This window comes from Typopeltis vanoorti, chromosome 12 (genome assembly GCF_054136105.1).
Source record: "Typopeltis vanoorti isolate ZY-2024b chromosome 12, IOZ_Tvanoo_1.0, whole genome shotgun sequence".
Taxonomy (NCBI): Eukaryota; Metazoa; Arthropoda; class Arachnida; order Uropygi; family Thelyphonidae; genus Typopeltis; species Typopeltis vanoorti.
The window spans coordinates 15,940,373-15,967,583 of NC_143560.1; the positions used below are offsets into that span (position 1 = coordinate 15,940,373).

Below are 27,211 nucleotides of genomic sequence, written 5' to 3' on the forward strand. Positions count from 1 at the left end.
GTGTATGTCATCTTAACTCTAAAAAAGCATGGAGGAAGAAACTGATTGTATTATAAGGTAGGGTGAGCCTGTCACTGAATGGAACCAACGCTGTGTTGGACGATCTTTTGGTCACTCGTAGGGAGTAGCCTGGGGGATTACCTAATTTTTAGAGTGGGCTTTACTTAAGTATCTGCCTGGTCTCTGACAAAAACCGACCAGTTTGAAACAGCTGTCAGGCTAGTGAAGCCTTATCAAAATGGACCAATAGGAGGAGAATATATGGATGCTTGGGCATAGCGATTGTCTCTCCTATAAGGTCCGGCTGTGGCAAACTCGTAAATGCCGGTGAGTGTATTCTCATAAGCTCTCTGGTCAAATTTCATATGAAACTTTTATAGTTTCTATATTCGGCTTTGAAATAATGCAGGATTTAATATCCACTTAATTTTTATAATACTCACTGAGTAATTCAACTATCTGGTTTGCTTCTGTTACCTCTCTACCACTGGCACTTTTTAAAGTCATCCTTCCGCAGTCATTCCTCCTTTTATTTGCCATATAATGAAAGTACGCTTTAGGATTTCTTTTGGCCTCATCAGCTAGCTTTCTCTCATAGTTAGCTTTAACCTTTCTTACCATACTGGTCATCTTTCTTGCCTGCACCTATACTTCTCATGGGCATGCTTATCACCTTTTTCTTTATAATTCCTCCACAACATTTTCTTTGTGTGCAACTCCTGCTTAATGAAGCTATTTGTCCATCTTAATTCATACCTGATTTATTCTTCTGGTTCTAGGTATACATTCAGGTATGCTTTCTTCAAATACACCTTAACCACCTCCCATGCACCTCTGACATCCCATCATCCAAATGCTTTGACCATGGCTCTGCTGCAAGCTGATTCCTCAGTCTGTCATATTCATCTGCCTTGTAATTCCACATATATCTGTTCTTAACAGAAAATTCTGCATGTCTAGCGATCTCTCAGTCAAGACTACATGATCACTTTCTCTAAGTGGAGGAAGTATAGATAGATTGGTTGGTGTTAGGTTCTGTGATGTAATGATCAGATCTGGCACTCTTGAACCTTGTGTTCCCTCAGGTAATTATCTCTCGGCAGCTGTATAAATTCCATTTTATTCCCTGCCTGTGACCATTCCTCTTCTGTGTCCCCATATTTGAAATGCCCTGTAATAATTACAAGACCTGTACTCATCATGCTGATTTGTGAAAGCATGTCATCTACATTCTCCCATATATCCTCTGGATTATAGCAGCAACATGGAGGAGATTTTTCATAGAGTAGAGGGAAACAAGGATAGATGTGGAAAGTTAACTGTGGAAAGGGTACAGAGGCGGATAACAAAGATGGTTTCAGGACTGTATAATGTCAGTTATGAGGATCGACTGAAGGAATGTGGACTGCAGAGTTTGCTGGATAAAAGATGGAGAGGTGATATGATCGAGACTTTTAAACTGTTGAGAGGCAGTTACAGGGTAGACATTGGGAAGTTCTTTTGCTTGGTCGAACAGCCGGATGGAGTGATGACAAGGGGCCATCCCTGGAAGTTACGAAAGGAGGCTGTGAACAAGAGGGTGAGGAGTGGTTTCTTTGCATGGAGAGTGGTTGAACCGTGGAATGCATTGCCTGAGAGAGTGGTTACAGCAGGAACGGTCAATGGGTTCAAGGAGTGGTATGATAAACTTTGTTTCCTAAAAACGACCTCCCACGATGAGTCTTTTGACTCCATGGAGGCCTGAATAATAATAATAATAATAGATCAAGATGCCATCTTTGGAAGCTGTATAAAGAAGTTCTGAGCAAGGGTGTGGGGAAAGTTCTTTGCAGAGTGGTTGATGAGTGGAATTCATTGCCTGAGAGTATGGTGAGTGTGAACACTTTGAACGGGTTTAAGGTACAGTTCATGAGACAGCGGATCTCTCTCTCTTGATGTCCTTTGATTCCGTGGAGGTCTGATGATGATGATATTAATAGTCGTAATCTCAAAAACTTATTTGTCTCACTCTCATCGCGGTTTCTACTCTCTAGGCCGATTATTTTAGTCTGTCCTTATAGCTGGCATTCCAACATCCTAACATCATCTTTGTGATTTGACTTTATATTCTTCTTAAAGTTGCCTGATCTGCTTTGATCAAACTGAAGCCCAGATGATCAGCTTAATGTGCACAGTAATCTAGATGTGGCCTGAGTAAGACTGTATATAATGGAATTACTACATCCTTAAATTTATTGGGTGTTGTCCTTCTCACCATTGTATCAAACCATTTAGTAGCTGTAAAGGTAACCTTTGCTGCTTCATAGAGTATTCAGTAAGCTTCAACCAACAGTTGGCCATTGTGTCATAATCCCACTAGAATACACATCCATTACTGAATTCAAAGTTTAAAACCATATACTTACTCATATCAGATTGGCATCCTTACTTATTTTCCCAGCTAGGTTTCCTGCCTATTTAAAAATCCTCTTTAAGAGCCACAATGTTAGCAACATTTTTAATAACTCCCCCTCTACTTTGCATTGTCACTAAGAAAAGAGACTTGTGGAATTCCAGTGATAAGCACAAGAAATAGAATAGTGACTTTCCAAGGTATGATCAGTTGAAGAAGAGGGGAAATATTAGAGCTAGGAACTTGGTATAAGATCAGTTACAAATGTCAATGTCATGCTGTATTCATAAAGATTAAAGTGAGGTGAAATGAATGAATCATGAAGTTATGCGATGGAAGAGATAAGAGGGGGAATGCATTAGTTGCATGAGAAGAATAAAGCACGTACCAGGAAAGTGATGTGCTTTATTCATGAAAGGAGTATGGCTGAACCACTAAAACAAAATCTGCAAGATCTCTACAATTAGGTGGCTAGTAGGAAAGAGGATGAATATAGAAGACTAAGTTTAGTTGCTGGAGATGGAAAACTGAATTTTCTCGATTTTGCAAAGGTGATTGAACTGCATGACAAACTATTGTTGAAATTGAGTGTGATGAGTATGGACAGTCATTTGTGAATTGTGTTGGTATCCTAGATATAGAGATAGGTGGTTAATACACTAGAAGCCAGCAAGTTTTGTCTAAGAATCAAGGTTCCAAAGAGAATGGTGACAAGTCCTGTTGTTTAATTTTTATGTTATGATTTAGATTAAAGTTTGAGAGGAGATATTCTTTTTTTTTTTTTTTTAATATTTATCTCACACACAAGAGGTACAAGAGCCTATAACACATTAGTAACATGTGTGCGGTGCATGTAAGGGTTAAGAGAAGAAATCTGTTGACAGTTTGCTTGAAGAGCTGTAAGTTGAAGTTGTTGGCAAACATATGAGGAAGGCTGTTCCAGAGGACAGAAGTAGATAGAATAAATGAAGAAGAGGAGAAGTAGTTTGATGTGTTTGCAGTTGTACTGAAAAGGGTTGATGGGTAGCTGCTGTTCTTGTTTTTATAGGCCCAGCAGAAAGCAGAGGAATGATATCTGTCAGATTCCTGTAGGTGACTGTGGAAATATACCAAGTGTTGTGGAGACTACACATTTGCATGGCTATTATGATAAGGAGTACATTGACAAGTAGGGACAAAGAGATGATTGTACCACTGTATAAAGCATTGCTAAGATTACACTTCAACTATTGTGCTTAAATTAGGTCATATAGTTCATTGTGCTATGAAAATGCTGGAAAGGATCCAGAAATAAGTGACCAAGGCAATAATATGGAATGTTGGTTATGGAGAAAGGTTAAAGACATGTAAATTGCAGAGTTTGGTGGATAGGCAAAAAAAAAAAGAGGTGATATGATAGAGACATCTAAGTGAAGGGATTTTATTGGATTAATACAAAGGAGATTATAAAAAAAAAGTAGAAAATGAAGGTGAAGAACAAGAGGCTATTCCTGGAAACTATGTAAATGTGTGATAAAGAAAGGTGTGAAAATTTTTTATGTGGGGAATTGTGGTCACTGGAACACCTTACCTAATGTGTTGTAAATTCTGGGAGTTTTAAGGATTTTAAGGTTCAATATGTTAAATACACTGCTTGGAAAGTCAACAATCCCCCCCCCCCATGGACAAGGTGCCACATAACGAGTCACATGTTTGTAGCTGATATAAATTGGAGGAATATGATGCTCCCAAATTAGTGCAACTATATCCAGGTGAAATGGCTGCAAGAAGGAAACTGATGGAGTTTGAAAGAGGCATTATGATAGGATGCATGTTGCAGGCCTATCTGTTTGGCAAATTGTTGACATATTGGGCCATCTCATATCAACAATCAGTGAAAACTAAGATGGAAGCACAGGGAGTCAACTGCAAGTTTATGTGCAGTGGACAACCCACTGCATTCACCAAATGTGACTGTAGTGCTATGAAGGATAACATGCAAAAACTGCCATTCATCAGCCAACGTTAAATGCAGAGTTCCAGGCATCGACTGGAAGAACATGAATCTGCACAAAAACATTCACAACCAAGGCTCACAACATGGGTTTCTATGGTAGGACTGCAATATGCAAGCCTCACATTACCCAAACCAACATGTAGCATCATTTGCAGGGTGAAGAGAGCATGTACAGTGAGATATTGAAGCTGGGAAAGCTGTGCTATGGAGTGACCAATCATACTACACCTTCTACCAAGCAGATGGATGGGTGGATGCCCGATGAATGTCTTACGAGAGTGCATAACTCAAACTGTGAAATTTGGAGGTGGTAGTGGTGGTTGTGTGATGGTATGGTCTTGTTTTAACTGGTTTGGCTCAGACCTCTGTTTGTGGTGCCACGAACATTGAACTCCGAGAGGTATCTGAACATTCTAGACAATGCAATGCTTCCTACTTTTCTATGGAATTGACCATTGTCTTTTTCAGCAAGACAGTGCACCATGTCATAAGGCTGCTGTAACTTCATGGTTTGTGGTCGTGAACATCACCACACTTGACTGGCCTCCACAAAGCCGTGATCTCAACCCTAGTAAACACCTGAGATGAACTGGAGCATTGGGTGAGATCATGGGACATCCACCCTACAATAGTCCAGGACCTCATTACATGAGGTCCTGGACTATTGTAAGGAAGCATGGTCCAAAATTCCCATTGATCGTTATCGTATGCTTGTGTAAAGTATGTCCTGTCAAAAAGCAGTCCTACATCGTATCATTGTAGGCACCATAGCAGTTTGTTCCTCACACTATTGTGTCCGTTGACTTCTTTCCAACTAGTGTATGTTGTTGTTTGAGTGAACCTCCCACAATAGGTCTGCTGTCTACATGGAGGATGACATGATGATGATGATTATAATGATAATAATAAAAGAAAAGACTGAAAAAACTTCACTATGTTTATCACTTAATATCTGCTTTAAAAATATAGTTAGTATAATAAGAAGTCAAGTTGTAGTGTAAATTAATTTCATTTCATTTCTTACTTCGGAAAGTTAAGCGAATACAAAGTATGTACTAACTGGAATTTTCTTATGCCATGATAAACTTCTTTACAATCTCTGTTGTGTAGATCATGTGTTAGCAATTTTTCCCCCCTTTCTTTTCAGATCAGCTTTTTCCTGCAGCCATTCTAACTGGTGTCTTACTTCTGCTTGTTCCAGTTTGGGGCTTTATAGCATTACAGAATCAGTATGTTAAAAATATAGTATTTACAGGTTGGATTCCTGTCCTGATAGCTGTAATCATAACCAGGTACTGATTGTTGAAATTCTGAACATAAGAATATCTAAAGGAAAAAAAAAGTACATTTCAAAAATTATTTTAAACATTATAATATATACTTGCACATTTTTGATGAAGCTGAAAATAGTGCAGTTTAGTTATCAAAGCAATATTCTGTTTTAATTGTAGCAAGCATTTTTGCATGGTTATAAATTAAATTAAAAGTATTAGACAAGAATATAATTTCTCGGCAAGTTAAATTTAATTTTGTTATAACAAAAAGTTTATTGTGATAGCATTGATCAAGAAAAAGTCCTAACTGAAGCCCCATAATGGACCTGTTCTTGTTCCTCAACTGCAAGTTCTATATATTGAAAGTTGTCTGTAATAGGAAAGTTGAAAACTATAGTTGTCTGTTGTGGAATGGCAGTTATCCAGTATGCTTAATTAGGTTCACCATGTTAAACATGTATCCAGTTTTCGAGTTATTATGTTTGTTCATCAGCTTGTACCCCAATTATGGTAATCATTTGCATAACCTCAGTTTTTCTATTGTTTTAGACTGATCTTTAATTCATTTTGTGACCTTTCATTGATATATGTTGCCAGATGACATCAAGGAACCATGTGAGGTCACTCTGTCATGATGGTAGAGAACTGCACTTGTTTACAGAGAATCTTTTGTCTATTATAATTACTCCCTTCGTGAATATTTAAATATACTATTAGCTTAGACCAGTGGTCGCCAAAGGGGTCGATATCAACCCCCTGGGGTTGATTCGGGCTCAGGGGTCGATTGGCGGTCGACAGAAAAATATAAGACATCATTGTATGGGTAATATTTAATTCGGTTAACTTGGATTAACTCCATGACAAAAGACATGGAGGTAATGACAACGCAATTAAGAGTGAATCGTGGGATCAGTACCTCCATCTTACAGGTCCTATTCATGGACCTGTAAGATGGAGTAAGGTCATGAAAATAGTTACTGAGGCCAATCAAGTAGGCCAAAATGACGTATTTACCAATAAACGGATGTTGATGGTTCCTGCTGGCCGGTGCAGTGGGAGCGAGATTGCAACACATGCGTGGTTCTTATTTACTGATACTTACAAGTATTCGATCCCAGTCTCATTTTTTCACATCGACATACAAGTGAGCGTTAATGTTCTAAAATTCATCAACATACATATTATAATTCAATCATTATTCATACACGAACTAAACTTCTCTATGTTGAAGAGTTGAACAGCGCTGGTAGTAATACCAGTGATATTAATACCAGTAGTTTATTAATATCACTAGTAATACCAGTGATATTACTAGTGATAGCAGTAGTAATAGTAATATAATAATATATACTATATTATACATACAATAAATACTGTAACTATAAAATAAACAATCTAAAAACTCACATAAGCGTCTTTTTTTTTTTTTTTGCTTGTCCTATTATAATTATGTAATAGTAAAATATAGGGGGTCAATAAAAAGTCAAGAAACACTTGAAGGGGTCGACGGGCAAATGACTTTGGCGACCCCTGGCTTAGACAGATGGGTGGGGTGTCATTTTAATGTTAATAAGTGCAAGATTTTTTACTGAGTGCAGAAATTAAGATTGTATACTGTATTCAGTAAAAAATCTTGCACTTGTTGACATTAAAATGACACCCCACTCATCTGTCTAAGCTAATAGTATATTTATAATAAATTTAGTTTAATCCTTTATCCATGTGTAAGCAAACAAAGTTTGCACCTGAAGTATCTTCAGGACTGAGGCAACTCGTGGTAAAGGTGGACCAAGCTCTCATCACTCCTTGTCTCAGTATCTCCCATAATGCAATAATAGTATATTTAAATCTTCATGAAGGGAGTTAATAATAAAATCACTCCATATAACTGTCTTCAATCTTGCATCGTCAGCAAACAAATGAATATTCTTGATTAATCCATATAAAAATCATTAAAATGCAAAATTTAAGAATAACAATACACTGGTGTTTGTTTGTATGTTCACACTATACTTTCATTATACTCAGTCTAATTTTAATCACATTGTGCCTATTTTTTCTTATATATAATTGATATGTGTAATATTTTTTTAGTTATTTGGGTATCTCCGTAAAGCATCACAGTCATTATAGAAGTCTCACATTAATGCAATTAAAAGTTCCTCTGGCATCTTATTCTTTACTCATTCATCACTTTCCAAAAATAATAAAATAAAAAATACAAATAAAAAACCTGCCTCGTATTCTTACTAACCACACTTATTTGATTTCTAAGGAACTTCTTGATTCCTCCTCTCTGCCATGTATCAAAAAATTTCTTTCACATTACATCTATCCTATAAAATGCCATTAGCAACCAATATGCTTCTCTTATACTTCCTCTTTTCTACCTATTAAACAACATATCATCATTTGCAATTCAAAAATCTCTAATCTCTCCGAATAGCAAGCATTCCACAGAGATCTTATCATCTTGATTACTTATGCACAAACTTATAAGTTTCACTCACACTTATAGCATTGATATGCTATAAGTGTGAGTGTAAAGCAGGTTTTATAAGAGTGAGAAACAGGTTTTTTTCATGCAGAGTTTTGAATGATCGGAATGCCTTGCCTAATAGTGTGGTGTCTGCAGAGAATTTGAGTGTGTTTAAAGCATGGTATGATGAGCTGTGTGTATGATAAAAGGACCTCCTAAATGAGTCTTTGACTCCATGGGGTCTTGGGTAATAATAATAAGTTTTGTAACTTTTCATGTTGGTGGGTTGAGATATGTATATACACATTCTTGACATAAATACTGTTACAACTTCCACACACAATGCTGTTCTGCCCACAGAATTCTATGAACTCAGTTTTTTAATGGTGTTGTGTGCAGCCAACATTTGCATGTTTATCAGTAGAGAGAGAGAACGTTGTCTAGCTGTGTGGGTTAATATGCAGTGGGGAGATTATAAAAACCATATAGTTTTAATAGCACTTCACAATGTTGGAATGCAGCCACCTGTTATTTTCAACAAGCTAAAACACTCAGAATCAGTAGGAGAGGTTTGTGTATCAGACTGTTAGCCATTATAATGATACAGAAGACATATCTGACCACCAAAGAACAGGTCAACCACACTTCATTTGGATGCAACAACTTGTGAGGGCTGTGAAGGCATGCCTCTGCCATAATGCTGTGAGAACACAGAAAGTGATGGTGCAAGAGATGAATGTTTCACAGAGAACAATGTCACATGTACTAATGATGACCTGGGGTCGAGGGCCTATTGCCATTCTACTGGACACTTTTTAACACCACAACTTATGTGGCAGAGAGTGATAAAATCAAACACACTTCCTTCTCTGGTGGCACATGAACAACACGCACACACACAGATATCGTCTTCACAGATGACGATATCTGTGTGTGTAAAAATGCAATAGTGCCCAAGATTCAGAGAGGTCGTCAGCCCATGTCAGTGATCGTTTGATGAGGAGTGACATATTGGAGGGGGTATCCAACTTGCATTTCTAGACAGGAGTCAAAACCTCTGCCAGTGTATATCAAAACACTGTGCTGGAACCTTGGTATGGCCCTTAATAACACCTTGTTTCATGATAGGCAGTGGACCTTCCAAATGGACTCAACTCCTACCAACAAGGCGAGTCCTCATTTTGCATGTAGGGGCTGAGTCCGGTTGGAAGTTCCACTGCCTATCATGAAACAAGGTATTGTTAAGGGCAGTACGACATGTTCCAGCACAATATCTTGATATACTCTGGTAGAAGTTTTGACCCCTTTCTCACAGAAATGCAAGTTGGATATCCCCCCCCCCCAATACATCACTCCAAACGTGAGGGGGGGGCGATGTATCTGGGTATCCAAACCACATATCACCATCTCCTGGCCATCTGGAAGTTCTGATCTGAATTCTTTGGACTTCAAATTGTGTTTGAAACTTGAGAAAGTAGCCTGCAAGAAATGACACCCTAACATTATCCAAAATTATTAGCCATAAAGGACGTAACTGCGTCTATTAGAGAGCAAAAGGAAAGGGTGAAAGAAATGATTGTTGTGGCAGGTACGAATGATTTGAAAGGAGATAAAATGGAAATGATAGAAGACCTGAATGAATTGTTTGAGGTAGCAAAAGAAAAGAGTGAGAGAGTTAGAATGATTAGTCTTTTGCCACGGTATGACAGTGAAATATTTAAAAGGAGGGCTATAATTGCAAATGACTTTATGCGTGGGTTATGTATGACGAGTGGTGTGGAATTTGTGGATGTGTGGAGTGAGTTTGATGGGCGAAAGGATCTATATAAGATGGATGGCTTGCATTTGAATGGTTACGGTGTAAGAAGACTTGAGAAAGTGTTGCTGAATGTAGTGGATGTGCAAACTCAGGGAAACTAGATTTGTTAGGGGGGGGGAGTAGAGATACAGTCCTTATGGAGGCAGTTGAATGTAAGAATGAATATAATATGCCAGAGCAAATAAGGACAACAAATCTGAGTGGGATAGTTAATATAAGGCATCAAGGTAGGGTTGGGGCTAATGGGGGTCTTAAATTCATGTACACTAATACTAGGAGTATTAGGAACAAGAAGGAAGAGTTTTTGGCCATGGTTGGCACTTCCAGACCACAGGTTATAGGTATTAGTGAAACATGGCTGACTGTAGATGATATAACTAGTGGGATTGAATGTCATGGGTATAGTGTGTTCAGGAATGACAGAGAGAATAAAATGGGGGGAGGAGTATTGTTGATGATAGCGGATGAGCTCCAGCCAAGGAGAATAGAAGTTGAATTGCAGGATAGAGAAAAGAGCACATTTGAGGCCATTTGGTGTGAGATTGTGGCTAGCAGAACTAAATATACAATTGGGTGCTGCTATAGACCAGGTGATGGAAAAGATGGTGGTGACAGTATGCACAAGCAAATAGAAGAAATGGGTGGAAGGAGGGTGATTATTATGGGAGATTTCAACTATGGTCGCATTGATTGGAGTGAGGAGAGGACACACGGAAGGAAGGAACTGGATTTTATGCGGTTATTAAGGGATAACTATCTGCGACAGCATGTAATGGAAAATACTAGGGGTCAGAGAGTGCTTGACCTAGTAATTACATCTGAGGATTTGGCTGTAACAAATATGACCACATTGCCACCAATCGGTGAGAGTGATCATAGGTCTTAACTTGGGAGGTGGCTAAAGGTGTAGAATTTTCAATTAAGACAGGGTACATGTGGAATTATCGGGCTGGAAAGTATGACAAGCTTAGGAGTTTGATTGGTTCAGTGCCATGGCATGTACAACTGCAAGGACTAGAAGTTGATAGTGCATGGGAGGTAGTTAAGACGTGCTTGCATGAAGCAATGGCTGACTGTATACCTAGAGTCCGAATAATAAATCAAGTAGGGGTTAAATGGATGAATAACACCATTAGGCTTGAGTTGCAAAAAAAGAAACAACTATGGAGGGAATTTAAGGAGAAGGGTGACCGGCAGGCACATGAACGGTATAAAGCACAGGCCAGAAGGGTGACAAGTGTGGTAAGAAAAGCAAAAAAGGATTACGAAAGAACATTGGCCATGCAGGCTAAAGAGAATCCTAAACAGTTTTTTAGATATGTAGCAAGTAAAAGGAAAAATGTACATGGCAGATTGATTTTAAAGAATGCCTATAGTAGGGAGGTAACTGAATCAGTTGAGATAGTTGAGTTACTGAGTGAGCACTTTGCATAAGTATATCATCCATTGCAGAAACGAATAAACCAGTAGATTATACGGGAATTGTGGTTAATGAAGTGGAGGTGAGTAGTCTATTGCATAACCTCAATGTCAATACATCTGTGGGATTGGATGGTATACCAGCTCATGTTGTACGAGAAGCAGCTAAAGAATTGTCAGTACCCTTGACCATTTTGTTTAATTTGCGTCTCGGGTCTGGGTTAGTCCCGAGCGGGTGGAAAGAGGGGAAAATAGTTCCACTGCATAAAGGTGGTTCCAAGACTGCTGTAGTAAATTACCGACCGATTAGCATATCAGGAATCATTGTCAAGGTCTTAGAGAAAATAGTCAAGAGGAAAATACAAGATTGGATAGAAGAAAATGGGATACTGTATCGGGGACAGCATGGTTTTGTGAAGGGTAGGTCATGCCTCAGTAACTTGCTCACGTATTATAACACAGTGACGGCTGAACTGGATAAGGGTAATGGGTTTACGGTGATTCTACTGGACCTTGCCAAGGCCTTTGACAGGATTCCACATGGAATTCTAATCAGTAAATTGCAGCATATGGGAATGGACATAGGGTTGGTGAGATGGATAGGAGGGTGGTTGACGGAGAGATATCAGAGAGTGGTTTACTCGGGAGTAGAGTCCACAAGACGGCCTGTGACTAGTGGTGTGCCACAAGGATCTGTTCTTGGACCACTGCTGTTTAATTTGTTCATAAATGATATAGGAAATGATCTGAGAGGAACAGTTCATTTGTTTGCGGATGATGCGAAGTTGGGTAGGACAATAGTGAATGCAGATGACGTCAAAATTTTGCAGGATGATTTGGATAGATTGGAGGTCTGGGCTAAGGAGAATGGATGTCAGTTTAATGTGGCAAAATGTAAGGTTATGCATTTTGGGGTGAAAAGATTGGCGGCAGTTTACTGCATTGGTGGAACCGTGCTCCAGGAAATTGATGAGGCACGAGATTTAGGAGTGTTGGTAGATAAGGAATTGAAATTTAGGGGACACATTGCAAAAGTGACCAAAACAGCTCATCAAATCACTTGGTTGCTGAAGAATACGATGACAAGCAGAGACAAGCAGGTTATTGTTCCTCTGTATCGAGCCTTGATAAGACCCCATCTAGACTACTGTGCTCAGATTTGGTCACCTAGGTTTCTTCTTGATGGGGAGGAGGTGGAGAGGATCCAGAGGCGAGTGACCAAGATGATAGCAGGTCTGTGGAATGAACCGTATGAGAACAGGTTGAGGATTTGTGGGTTGCAAAAATTGGTTGATAGGTGGAGGAGGGGAGATATGATTGAGACATTCAAATTACTGAAGGGTTTCTATAAAATTAATTCAGAAGATATTTTTGAGTACAGGGCTGGTTGTGGGAGGACTAGGGGACATCCATGGAAACTGGGCAAAAGTGTGGTTAGTAAAGGTGTTAGAGCTGGGTTCTTTACTTTTAGAGTAGTGAATGAGTGGAATGCGCTCCCTGAGTCTGTGGTGGATGCTGTGACAGTGAATGAGTTTAAGGCGAGGTATGATAGATACTGTATGAATGTCAAATAGTTGTGATGAATATGATTTGGGGCCTCCCTCGATGAGTCCAATAACTCCCTGGAGTTGCCCGTAATAATAGTAATAGTAATAAAAAACCAGCCTAAAGGTGGATTTGGAGCAAGTAGTGGCAACATTTCTGTTGGATGTTGTGTGTGTGTGCTACCATTGATATGTGGCCTCATAGACTTTGGGCATATGTGAAGGCAAAAGGGGGAGACATTTCGAACATTGAGTGCTGCTATATGCACTTTATACACATGGTCTGTATGTGCCAAAAGCTGTAAATGATTTATTATTATTATTATTATTATTATTATTACTACCCGAAGACCTCATCGAGTAAAAGACTCATCTGGAAGGTCCTTTTATCACACACACATCTCATCATACCGCGTGTCTTAAATACACCCAAACTCCTTGCAGACACCACACTCTCAGGCAAGGCATTCCAATCATTCACAACTCTGCATGAAAAAACCTGCCTTTTGCTCCCCTACTCACATCCTCTTTATACAGTTTCCAGGGATGACCTCTGGTTCTCCCCTGATCTCCCACTCTCTGTAGACCTTCTCCACCATTGATCCTATAACAACCCCTTACCAACTTGTAGGTCTCTATCATATCTCCCCTCTCTTTCTCCTGTCCACCAGACTCTGCAAATTATATCTTCTCAATCTTTCCTCATACTCGACATTCCAGAGGTCAGAAACTACCTTAGTCAGTCACCTTTGGACTCTTTCCAATGTCTCTTCATCCTTCTGAAAACCTAGTGACCAAATCTGGGCACAATAGTCTATGTATGGCCTAATCAAAGCCTTATACAATGGAACAAGAATCTCCCTGCTTCTACACGTCAGTGTCCTCCGCATCATTCTCAGAAGCCTTTGTGTTGTCTTCACAATTTTGGCGATGTGTCCCCTAAATTTTAGATCCTTATCCACTATCATCCCTAGATCTCTTATTTCCTCTACGTGTATGTGCTGTTAAAGTTGTAACAGTATTTATCGCTAGTTGCTTCCATAGCACTAGGCTGCTCAAAAAAAGCCCATATATGTTTAATTCTATTAATAGAGGAACTTTTCTTAGATCGTTATTTGGTCTGTTCCTAAATTAGCCAATCTTTGCACAAGAAAAAAAGAGTTTTTCCACTTAGAATTTTTTTAACTCTATGGCTCAAAAAATCAATAGGACTTGCACTTTAATATCTTTTATTCCCAAAGGGAATAAAAGATACAGTGGTATCTTGCTAATCCGAACCTCTTTAGTTCGAACCCTCCAGTAATCCGAACTGCGGTTTGAAAGAAAAAAAAGTTTTATTAATTATGTATTATTATTTTCTGTACTATGATTTTTATTTAATAATTATTATTTTAACTATTATTATTTATTTTATTATTATTACAGTACAGTATAACTACAGTGATACACAAAAAGAGGAAATTTAAAACGTGCATAATTTTGTTAAAAATATAAATCTAGATGTTGAAATTTCACAAACAGATGTTACCGAATGGATTAAAGGTAGAACCGAAAGTGAATTCAAAATCAAATCAGATGCTGAAATTATAAATATGATGCTACAGAATGAATTAGATGACGATAAAGAACTCAAAGAAAAAAAAAGTAAAACGTGACGAGGCAGTTGACAGTTTTAATGTGTGTATAGAATGAGCTAAGCCGAAATTTTTTCTAATCCGAACGAGCACAGTTTTTATTAGTTCGGATTAGCGAAATACCACTATATTAAAGAAGGATATTTTTAAAAAACCTTTCCTGCCTCTGCTCCAAATCCTCCAAGCCTCTAAAGAGGGACAATACTTTACTTATCCCTGTTCTCCTGTGTGTTTTTTCAACTTTCCGTTTGTTTCCATAACTTCCAGATCTCTAGCTGCATAAATTTTTCAGTTGTCCCATTGATGTAATACATAGCTTGAATGCAGTCTCTTCAATTTAAAATGCATAGTGTCATACATTGCAATACTGAACTGGTATCTATTGTCCTTTGACCACATCAGTTGATTGAAATCCTAGTATAGAATAGAATCTCTACATCAATTTAATTTATCATCCCTCCTAAATTTATCATCAGCAAACAACGGGATGTTTGCTGATAATAAATTCATCAGCATACACACATAATCCCTAATATCACTAAAGTAAAAATTTAAGTGCCAGTCCAAGCATGCCAGTCCAACTTAGTGCTTGGAAAGTAGACTCTATGCTTTAATAATATACTTATGTATTTCATCGCTTGCTAATAGGGATGTGCACTTGTTATTATTATTTATTTATTTATTTATCATTTAGTATCATTATTGTTTATTACTTATTATATTATATATTATATATAGAAATGTTGGAGAGGGTCCAGAGGTGACTGACTAAGGTAGTTTCTAACCTCTGTAATGTCGAGTATGAGGAAAGATTGAGAAGATGAAACTTGCAGAGTCTGGTGGACAGGAGGAACAGGAGAGATATGATAGAGATCTACAAGTTAGTAAGGGGTTGTTATAGGATCAGTGCTGGAGAGGTTCTACAGAAAATAGTGAGACTTCAGGGGAGAACCAGAGGTCATCCCTGGAAACTGTTTAAAGAGGGTGTGAGTAGGGGAGTAAGAAACAGATTTTTTTCATGCAGAGGTGTGAATAACTGGAATGCCTTGCCTGAGAATGTGGTGTCTGCAGAGAATTTGAGTGTGTTTAAGGCACGGTATGATGAGCTGTGTGTATGATAAAAGGACCTCCTAGATGAGTCTTTGACTCCATGGGGTCTTGGGTAATAATAATAATAATAATAATAATAATTATTATTATTATTATTGTTGTGATGGTGGTTTTTCCCCTAGAGTCATTTCCAACCCTAGATGACTTTGTAGGCATTGCCCACAAAGTGTTTCCTGGTGAGATTTTTTACAGGGTAGTTCACCATTGCTTTCCCTAATCCCCAGTTTTATCTGGGTTTGGGACTGGCATATGGCTGGGACGTATTTATGACTGTAATCCATGTGTGTTCACATGGCTGGTTTGCCTGTTCTGGGGGGATGAAAAACCTGAGTTTCTGGGTGAAAAAAAAAAAAAAACCCTACCTCCATATGAGACCAATTAACTCACCTTTCATCGAAAGAGACCAGATAAAATCCCTCATGTCACTGACGGGAATTGAACCCAGGTCTTTCCGACCAAAGGACTTCATCTATATTGACAGAGCTACAGAGGATCATCATTATTATTATTATTATTATCACTACTACTGCTGCTACTACTACTACTAGCATCTTCCATGGAGTCAGCACATTCATACATGTCTTGATATCATATTGAACCTTGAACTCATTTATGCTCCCTGTATGCATTATGCATTTTAGTAACACAATTACACAATACGTTACACAATTTCCAGGAATGGCCTCTTGTTCTTCCCCTCTCACCCTTCAATTGTTTAGAATTCCCCTGTGCATTAATCTGCTAAAATTCCCTTACTAACTTATAACTCCTCATTATATTACTGTTTTCTCTCTATTTACCAAACGTGCAATACATTCCCTCAACTCTTCTGCATAACCAGCATTCCAGAGTCCTGATATCACCTTAGGTATTCATTTCTGAATCCTCTCCAGTGTTTTCACATCACATTGAAAACTAGGTGATCAAATTTGAAAACTAGGTGATCAACAGTCCATGTGTGGTTTAACCAATGCCCTATACCAGTGTTTCCCAACCTGTGGTCCGCAGATCCCCCCCCGGGGGTCTGTGAGTAATTCAAAGGGGGTCCGTGGGATAGTTTATTTTCATTAAACTTTATCTTACATGTTGCTTACACCTGGCCTAATTGATATGTTCATATTCTTCCGAATATCTCCATTTATAACAGTATTGCATTGTCATAAATGACACATTTAGTGTTGTAAAATTGTAATTTATTACTTCAACTTTATGATATGTAAAATATAAAAAATTTCCATTTTGGATTTTATGGGGGCTGCGGTGAATTAACATTCGTTACAAGGGGTCCGCGACATATTAGCATTCGCTACAGAGGGTCCGCGACATCAGAAGGATTGGGAATCACTGACCTATACCATGGCACTATCAGTCATTATCCCTGAAAGAGATTTCGGATCAAATTGTTGTTATAGATGAAATACGAGGAGAGTCCAGAAAGAAAAGTCACTACTGATATGTTGCTGAGGTCTATTTTTCAGCCATTATTGTTTAACTTATAAATGTATTAGATTGGGAATGGCTTAAATGATGATATGCAGTGTTAGCACCAAACTGGACAGAAAACTGGACCAAACTGGACAGAATTGTTTGGACTCTCCAGGGACACACAGAAGTGGAAAAGAGTTCATTCGGCTTCATCGTCATCATCCACATAGATTATGGAAGAAAGAAGAAGAAGAAGAAGATGCAGTGTTAGCAGAAGATGAAAAGCTGGAGAGAGTTATGATCAATGAAATTGATTCTGTGACACTCCAAGAGGATTTGAATTGCTTAAGTGAGCAAATAAATGGATTACCAATTCAGTATTGTGATGAATTGTTTTGAAATTTGGCAGGCAATAATGAGATGATTTTCAGGTCATCCTAAAATTTTCAAGGCAAGGACCTGAGGATATCATAATTGGGTTTGGTAATTATTAGGGGATTAGTGATGTATATGATATAGAAATAACTGAGCTATATTTCCAGTGTGCACGGCCTTGATTGGACTACTTTGGTTATACTATGTACAGCTTTGGTTACTTGGTTTGAAGAGATGAAAAGAATTTTGAAAATGGTTCAAAAAAAGTTCAAATAGCTCAAAAGAGTGACTAAAATAGTTAGATTTCTGGGATATTAGATATGAGTACAGGTTAAGGGAATGTCATCTGTAGTTTGTTGGATAGGAGGATGAACAGTGATATGATTCAGGTGGGGATAATAGAAATGGAGGAATACAGAATCTTCTGAAAAGGTAGGAAAGACAAAAAATTAAGGAGGGGAAAACATTTAATGATAGCAGACTGTCTGGTGTGAAGAGTAGAAATAAATAGGATAGTGATAACCTTAGAAGATAGATTGTGAATAACTGATCATTGCTGCATTGGATTGGTGAGATTGATCATGATACTAACTTGGGAGATGTCCATATCAATCAGGGATGGTTTCAGTCAAAAAATAATTAGGTGAGAATTTTGAATAGAGTGAGAAATGAAGGTCCTCAACATGGATGTGAAAAGTGTCTTGATAGATTAGAGTGATAAAAAATGGGAGCGATCTTCGGGATTGTAGAAGATGGGCTTAGGCAAGAGTTAGTGAAAAGGAAAAATGAAATGAAACATCTAAAGAAGAGATTAGCTGATGAGAATGAGAAGGAGGAAGTTAATATTATGAAGAAAGAGTCAAAGGATAGTCAAATATCATTGTATGGGGATGTGATCATTAGAAGTGTGATAACTAATAGATTGCACAAAACATGCTTTCTGTGTGGAACAATGAAGCAAATAACTGATGTGTTACAGAAAAGGAAAGACCAGGTATCAAAATTGGTGGTACTTGTGAGTATAAATGATTTCGTTGGGGAAAAAAATTGTTGATAGAGACTTGAGGAAGTTGTTGTGACAGGTAAAGAAGAATAGTGTTGTTGGAAAAGTCGTGTGTTGTCCAGATATGACAACAGTGAATTGAGAGATAATGAATAGTAAGATGGCTGAGTTGTGTGAGGCAAACGGGGTTCAATTGTAAATCTGTGGAGTGAATTTGAAGGAAGTTGGTATGGTTTAGAGTTGATGGATTTCATTTGAATGGGTTTAGTGTTGGGCATTTAGAAAGGCTGTTGTTTTCTGAGAAGGCACAGAGTCAACAAGTTAATGTAGTGAATGATCAGAGTGTACTTGTGAAGCAGGATAGCACAACTAAATGGATGGAGTGCATAAAGGTGAGGATGAGACAGGTGGGAATGGAAATCAGAGTCAGGATCAGGGAAACAGGAGTGGTCAGACCAAAGAGAGAGGTGTCGTATAGCAGTTAGAATAGGGAATGTTGGTGCTGATAGAATGGCCTCAACAACACAGGGATTGTTATGTTTGTACACATATGTAAGGACTATTCAAAATAAGAGAGCTGAGTTTGTTGCATTGATTGAGTCAGTATGCCCAAAGATAATTGGAATAAGTGAAGCTTGGTTGTCTGAGGAGGCGATGTCAGGGATAGAAATAGAAGGATATATAATTTTCTGGAAGGACAGAAATGTGAAAAGAGGAGAGAGAGTGTGCTGTTAATGACTGCAGAGGAATTGGGTAACAAAGTGTGGAAGTTGATAGTGCATGCACAGACTTTGAATCTTTTTTTAATGTTTAAATGGGATATATGCAGTTTGCAGGTGATACAAAGCTGAGTAGAGCTGCAAAGAGTAATGGCATGGTTCTCTAGATGAATTTGAATGGACTGTCTATATAGATGAATGGACTACCATTTCATGTTGTAAAGAGTATGATTTCAAAATTTGAAAGGGGATTGGAGAGGCAGTATGTTCAGTTAGTGGAATGTGTTGAAGGAGATGGAGATAAGCAATTTAAGATGTAATAATATTAGAGTCTTGACAAATAACAGATAAATTTGGAGGAAAATTGTTGATGGAAGTTAGTAATGAACTAGTTTTTTCATAGAATGCTATTGTAATATCCTATACCCACCCCAGGACACATCTCAGGAATTTGATGATGATGGTGGTGGTAGATTTGGACCTGAACTGTTGGGTCTAAAACTGCCATTCTCAAAATGCACTCACATTTTGGAAACTCTAAAGAAAAAAGAGGGGGGGGGAGTGGATTATGAAATGACAGAGAATGTCGATTCATTCTGCATTTGAACTATTGAGTACAAATTTGGTTGCTTCCTTTTTTTTTTTCTTTTGGGAGATCAAGAGATTTTGAAATCTGGGAAAGAGTGATTAAATAGTAGTGTCAGTTCTTTGGAATGTTGGGTATGAGGACATTCGAAGGAATACTATTTCAGAAACCTTTGTATAAAAGAGGGTGGCATGATTGAGACATATAAAATAGTCAAACATTTGAACTAGAACTAGCGGTCACTGAAGAAAGTTGTGGTAGAGTGTGGATAGTAAAGGTGTGTGGACTAGATTGTTTGCTTAGAGGGTGGTGAATTATTGGAATGGATTATCAGAGATGTGAGTTCTTTGACAGCAAAGGTTAAGGATAGGTATGATAGTATTGTGTGAATAACTGGTTACAAGACTAAGACTTTGAATTATAAGAAGATTGGCTTATAATTCGAATTACAATTACAGATGCAAGCATCTGTAATTACTCTGGTCATTAGAAAGTAATTTCAATAGTCCCATGTATGATTGTAAAAATACATTGAATCACTCAGAATGTTTGCATTTGATAGTTTTAATTTCTGAAAATTATATTTATGTAGTTCCAGTTTTTTAACATTAGTATAAAAGAGCAAAACTTAATAGAAATGGAGTTGTCATCAGATTATTATTATTATTAACATCTAACTTCCATGGAGTCAGAGACTCATCGTGGGAGCTACACACTAGTGCACACAATGCTCATCCAACCATGCTTTAAAATGATTCAGTGCATTGCCATTCACAATACACTCAGGCAATGCATTCCACTAACCAACCACTCTCCACACAAAGAAACTTCTCCTCATTCCTCTACTTACACCCTCTTTATACAGTTTCCAGTGATGACCTCTTGTTCTATCCCCATCTCCTGTTCTATGAAAAATCTCCTCCATGTCAACCTGATAACAATCCCTGACTAGCTTATATGTCTCAACCATTCCCCCCCCCCTTTTCCACCTATTCACGAGACTTTGCAATTTATATTCTCTCAATCGGTCCTCATACTCCACATTCCAAAGACCTCTGACAATTTGTGAATCTTCTCAGGATCCTTTCCAATATCCTCGTCACCATGAAAACCAGGCAACCAGATTTGTGCAGAATAATCCATATGAGTCCTGATCAAGGCCTAATACAATGTATCATAACCTCTTTATTTCTGCATGTCAGGGTCCTCTGCATCATTGCCATTATCTGATGTGTCTTCACAACTTGTGCAATGTTGTCCCCCGAATTTCAGGTCCTTGTCCCAAATCTCTCATTTCCTCTACCTCCTTTAAAGTTTCCCCATCAAGTGTATACTTTGCATCCCATCGTTGCTTACCAAATTTCAAAACCTTACACTTTGCAACACTGAACTGATAGTTCCACTTACCTGCCCATTTATGCAATCTATTCAAGTCCACCTGCAAGACCATATCATCTGCTTGCCTCTGCACTGCTCTCCCCAATTTTACATCATCTGCAAACAGGTGCATATCACTAGACCGCACTCCCCATATATAAATTTCTGATACTTATCTGAATCAGTGAAACCTATCTGAGTTGGATCAATGACAGCAAGTTACTAATCCAACTCACAAGTCTGTTATACAATTCCATTTGTTTCAATTTAGTTAATAGAGTGTCGTGTGAGAGCCTATCAAAAGCTTTTGCAAAATCCAAGTACACCACTGTATATGCATCTCCTCTGTCCAAGGTATTTGTCACCTTGTTATAGAACATAAGAAAGTTAGTAAAACATGATCTCCCCACCTTTAAGAAACCCATGTTGATAACCACAAAGTATACTGCTGTTTTCAATCCAATTCTGTATCCTACTTCTCACCAATCTCTCTCTCTCTCTCTCTCTCTCTCTAGTACCTTCACCACAACTCCAGATATACAGATTAGCCTATAATTTGAAACCACAGCTTTATCATCACCTTTATGCAGTGGAACAAGTTTACCTTCTTTCCACTTCCTTGAAACTGAGATGTTGTAAGACTCTTATTAAACAAACCAATGCTACTGCTACTTTGGAACATTCCCTTAAAACATGTGGCATCCTCTCCTATGTCCTCTACACTTAAGTTCCTCATGATTCCACCCTGATCAGGATGAAATACTTGTATAAATTGATCACTGAATATCTTAACTGTCTTCTGCAACAGTTACCATTCCACCATTTTCATCCATTAACATCATCTTACCATAATCATTCTTCCTTCTACTTTGCCACATATCTAAAAACCTCCCTAGTGTTTTTTTTTTTTTGTCTGAATTACCAATTTCTGCTCATACTGCACTTTTGTTTTCCTTACTCACTGAGTCACTCTCCTGGCTGTTCTTTATACTCTTCATGTGACTGATTATTACCATTGTTCATCTTATACCTCCTCCAAAGTATTTTCTTTTTCCAAATTTTCATGCTTAAGCTCCACATTCATCCATTTTTACACTTACCTTATTCAGACTTTTGGCCTTCAGAATACATTCCCACATTGATGCTGTTATGTATATCTTTGTCAATTCCCAAGCAGCATCTGTTTCCTTACCACTCAACTCCTAAGATTGTCATAATCACCAGCCTTATAATTCCACATATATCATTTTGATAAACCCAGAGTGATCATGAAGTGATCACTCTCACCTCCAGTGGTGAGAGTGATCACTTCATGATCACTCTCACCACTGGAGGAAAGCAAAACCCCACTCACAATTACATTCTCTGACGATATGATCAGATCTAAAACTCTTGATCCTTGTGTGTCCTCCTTTACATGCTGCCTGAGGTAGTTATCTCCCAAGAACTCAAGAAATTCGTTTTCCTTATTCCCAAATGCTGTTTCTTCATTCCGATCTATACCACCATAATAATAATTACCCTTTCTTTGTTCACGAATTCAAGTTGTTTATACATTTCTTTATCACCACCCTCCACTTTCCCTGAACTATAGCAACATACAACTAATCTCTTCCTGTCAACTTCCACGTTACACCACACTGCCTCATAACCAGTTCCGCTATTTTCCCCTTTCATATCTACCTTATGTGGACTTAATTCCCCTACTATCATAAGCAGCACTTCCCCTTCCTTCTTGCCTTTTCTATCCTTGAGAAAAATACTGGATCCTTCCATTTCTATTCCCATTACGATATCATCTTGATTCAGCCATGTTTTACTTATTCCAAGGATTTTAGAGTGAATAATCTCAATCACTGAAACCATTTCATCCACCTTATTTCTGATTCTTCTGCCATTTGTAAACAAACACAGCAGTTCATTTTTAGGTCTATAACCAGTCCTATCGAAGCCACTAGTTGGTTGTGATTTCCTCACCACTCCTGCCCTTTTCCAATCACCACTCACCACATATATCTGCTTGGTCTCAATTTCTCCACCCACATCACAATACACTCCATCTCTATATTCACATTCACTGCTAATTTTAACATCTACTCTCCCTACGCCATGTCCACCAGGCTCCCCCCATTTCCCTTTTTCTCTTGCATTCTTGTTCTCTCTTCTTCTCTCACGCTACCATCATTTTTGCAGCCAAGCACTCCTGTCTCTTCAATACCACTCTCCTGATCTTTCACTTCATCTCTTACATTTGATCTCTTGCATGCAGCACACACTGTACTTCATTTAGCAACACTTTCTACTTTGGAGTGAGTCAGTACACCCACTCCAAAGCAATTTAAATGCGACCCATCATGCCTGTACAATTCCATTCTTCTCTGAAACACATACCATGCTTCCACAAATTGTACTTCCTATTCCTCAATATAATCTCCTAATTTCTTCAATATAATATATTGTAAAGCTAAAAAATAAAATGTTTAAAGTTAATGATTAAAATTTATTTTGAGAGAAGATCAACAAATAAAAAGCAAAGAATTTTTAAGGGAAAATTATCACCATATTTGTAAAACCTTCAAATTTAATTATTATTATTATTAACACGAGACCTTCACAGAGTCAAAAGACTTGTAGTGCAGATGTACATGCTGTAACACACAAAGCCCATAAAATCCATAAAACTTCAAAACCTTATCAACATGTTAACATTCACCAAATCTCAAGTGAACCTGATTCTTACTGTACTGCTCACATCCTCCTTATACAGTTTTCAGAGATGGCCACTTGTTCTTCTGCTGTCTATCCTTCTAGTCACTTAAACAGCTTTTTAAAATTATATTTTTTTTATTTAGTGCTGAACTTAATAATGTGGCTAAAAAATAGAAACTGTCATAATCTGCTAACTGTTTGATTTGAAGGTAAAATGGAAGATTATGGAAGATGAAAATTTTCACCACACTCAATCTTCAAATGAAATCTGGCAGTGATTTAATTTGAAATATCTAATACACTGTTATTATTACTGCTGGCTTGCCATGTGTACTATAGATTTTTTTGAAGTTTTTGGCCTTCTTTTTCAGATCTTTTGCACTTTCATTTTTGATTGTGTTATATTCTTATTACTATATATTTTTATTTATATTTATTAGTTTCTTCTTTACTTTCTGTATTTTCAGTTTTATACTATTTTCCTTCCCATTAATAAAAATTTATAAAAATTCTTTAACTAATTAAATTTTAAAGTTTAAAAATATGGTGATCATTGTTCTCTTCAAAAATATTCAGGATGGTTTTTTTTTTTTTTGTCAGTATTCTCCCTAAAATAAATTTAATTGATAATTTTAATATTTATCTCTTTAGCGTAATGGGTTGCTTATATGAGGACAGTTCTGATTACATTCTAATTATTTTACAAGATTGGTTATTTTTTCTGAGATTGTACATCAGCTTTTATAAGCAGATTTAATTTTTCCCCATAAGGTAGGTATTATACTCCAAGTAACAGTACTCCAAGATATTGATGAGGCTAGGGACTTAGGGGTGTTAGTGGATAGGGAGATGAAGTTCAGGGGACACATTGCTAAGGTGTCCGAGATTGCACATAGGATTGCTTGGTTGTTGAGGAACACACTGACATCCAGAGATAAAGTGGTTATTATTCCCCTTTATAAAGCGCTGATACTTCCACATTTGAATTACTGTGCTTAGGTCTGGTCACCTGGATTCCTTGGAGATGAGGAGACTGTGGAGATGGTTCAGAGAAGAGTGACTAAGTTGGTGAGTGATGTAAAAATTGCTCCCTACATTGATAGATTGAGAGCTTGTGGATTGCAGAGGTTGGTTGATAGGTGGAGAAGAGTGGATATGATAGGAACATTTAAATTACTGAAAGGTTTTTATAGGATTGATGCAGGGGAAATGTTTCAACTGTGTGATAGTGATGGAAGAATAAGAGGTCATCCCTGGAAATTAAAGAAGAGTGTGGTTAACAAGGGTGTGAGAACAAGGTTTTTTGCTTGAAGGGTGGTGAATGAGTGGAATTCATTGCCTGACTTAGTTGTGAGCTCTTCGTCTGTAAATGAATTCAAGAAGAGATATGACAGATATTGTTTTGTTAGTTTGGGTCTCCCACGATGAGTCTACTAACTTCATGGAGATACCCGTAATAATAATAACAACAATAATTATTGCTATATGAATCATTTTATGCCACAATGAACAAAGTAATAGCTTTTTTTCCCTATTTTCTTTTTCTTGCTTTTAATAAAATTGATGTGTCCTTATAAAAGTATCATTTTGTGTTAATCAAGTGAAAGGTCCTCAAATTTTCTTTTGAACAGAAATGTTAATTTCATTCATTTATTTATTTATTATTATTATTTTTTTAATGTTACTTTCATTTTGGCATAACACAATTCGCATTCTCTTGAAATTTTTTTCTATCTAACACTGCATTTTTAATTTAGCGGTGGTGGATTTGTTTTGGAGAAAGCTATTACTCACTTTCATGGTCTTGCCTTGTTTCAGCCAGTTATAAATGGTAAGTTTTCATTTATGTCTTCCAACCTTTTTTTTTTTTTTTTGAGTTAATGATTAAAAACATTGTAGATTTGGTGATCAGAAGATATGACTCTTAATATTTCAATTGGCCATTCTGCCAACCTTAAGACAACCACATCCATTATTGCATTAAACTTCTTGCATTTCTTTCTGTTTTAGAAGTCTTCATTTCTCTAAAAACCCCAACCTTTTATCCACCATTAATCCTTTCTAGCAGCATGGTCTTACCAACAGAGTATACAACTTCAGATCCTTTCACCAGGGTAAAATTTTATATATTACATTCATTTTGGCAACATTGAACTGCTATTACTGTATAAGTTACAGTAATAACTATTACTTATGTGATAGTTATAGTTATGTAATAATAATTACAGTAATAAATTATAAATTACAGTGGCATTCAGGATTTAATCTTGGTGGGACTGAGTTGAGTAGACGATCTGAGAATATACACTACACATCGCATATGACCAATGACTGAAAATCTGCAATTATCACTAATTCATAAGTAGTATAGAAATAGAAGACACGACACAACATAAATAAAAAAAAATGAATTTTAATTAGGAAAAGGTTTTTGAAAATTTTTCTAGTGTTTTTTTTTTTCTTTTCTTTGGGGTGGAGGGTGCCAGGGCCTCTTTGGCTCCCCCTTGGGTGTGCCACTGAGTTTAATCCAAAAAAATGATATGCAGACTTCATTCATTGATGTATTGTAGACACAACATGTTGAAGAAAGATGAAGTAGAGGAGAAGTTTAATCCAAAGGTATAATAACCCTATAACAGTCCATTTATCTTCCATCTTTTCTTAGACACTCCTCTCTTATCTTACGGTATCACTTATGGTGTATCGCTTATATAGTCATGTATACATTATCTCGGTATATAATATTCCATCAAAAGTTGTAGCAAAAAAATCCAGGAATATTTCAGTGTATGTGTGTAAATCCTACTCACAAACAATTGTAAATCTATAGTATATCAGCAATGTGGGTAGGCTAAGGATTAGATAATTTGGAAACACTGCTCTACAAAGTAAACAAAGAACTTTTTCTAGCCACATCAGGCAGGATTCTGGTGTCACAGGGAGTTGAAATTCATTTATACCTGAAGATGTTGCAAACATTGTAACAACAGCAACAACAACATTAATAATAGGGTTCATCCAATGGAATTTGAAACCCAAAATCTATTGGTTAGAGAGTAGAAGTGTTATCCATTTGGGTAACCAGGCCAGCAAATACAAAGGAGATTTGTCCATTAGAGTTGCTATTTGCACAAACTTCTCACCAACTTACAGACTATTCTGATTGTCTGAAGTTCAAGTTTTGGAGAAGTTGGTCAGGACTAGAATGAGATCAGTGTCTATTCAATAAACCTTGACTTCAGAGATTCAGAATATTCTCTAAGGGGTTAGAAGTATGTGGATATCATGGTGTGGTAGATATTTGGATCTGGTGATAGTGTAGGATTTCATAGATTGCTGCATGACAAGTT

At 37.4% G+C, this 27,211-nt stretch overlaps 1 protein-coding gene across 4 annotated transcripts in view; it reads left to right on the plus strand.

The window, feature by feature from the left end:
• The window catches only part of LOC150100597 (solute carrier family 41 member 1-like), a 235,405-nt gene that overhangs the window by 105,914 nt on the left and 102,280 nt on the right, over positions 1-27,211 (plus strand). For all 4 annotated transcript variants that reach the window (XR_016549114.1, XM_090401067.1, XM_090401066.1 and 1 more), the window contains exons 7-8: positions 5,536-5,680; positions 25,619-25,692. Coding sequence is in view for 3 of the 4 variants with exons in the window: in XM_090401067.1 (XP_090257193.1) it covers positions 5,536-5,680; positions 25,619-25,692 (219 nt within the window). In the remaining variant the exon portion in view is untranslated. The remainder of the gene's footprint in view (positions 1-5,535; positions 5,681-25,618; positions 25,693-27,211) is intronic.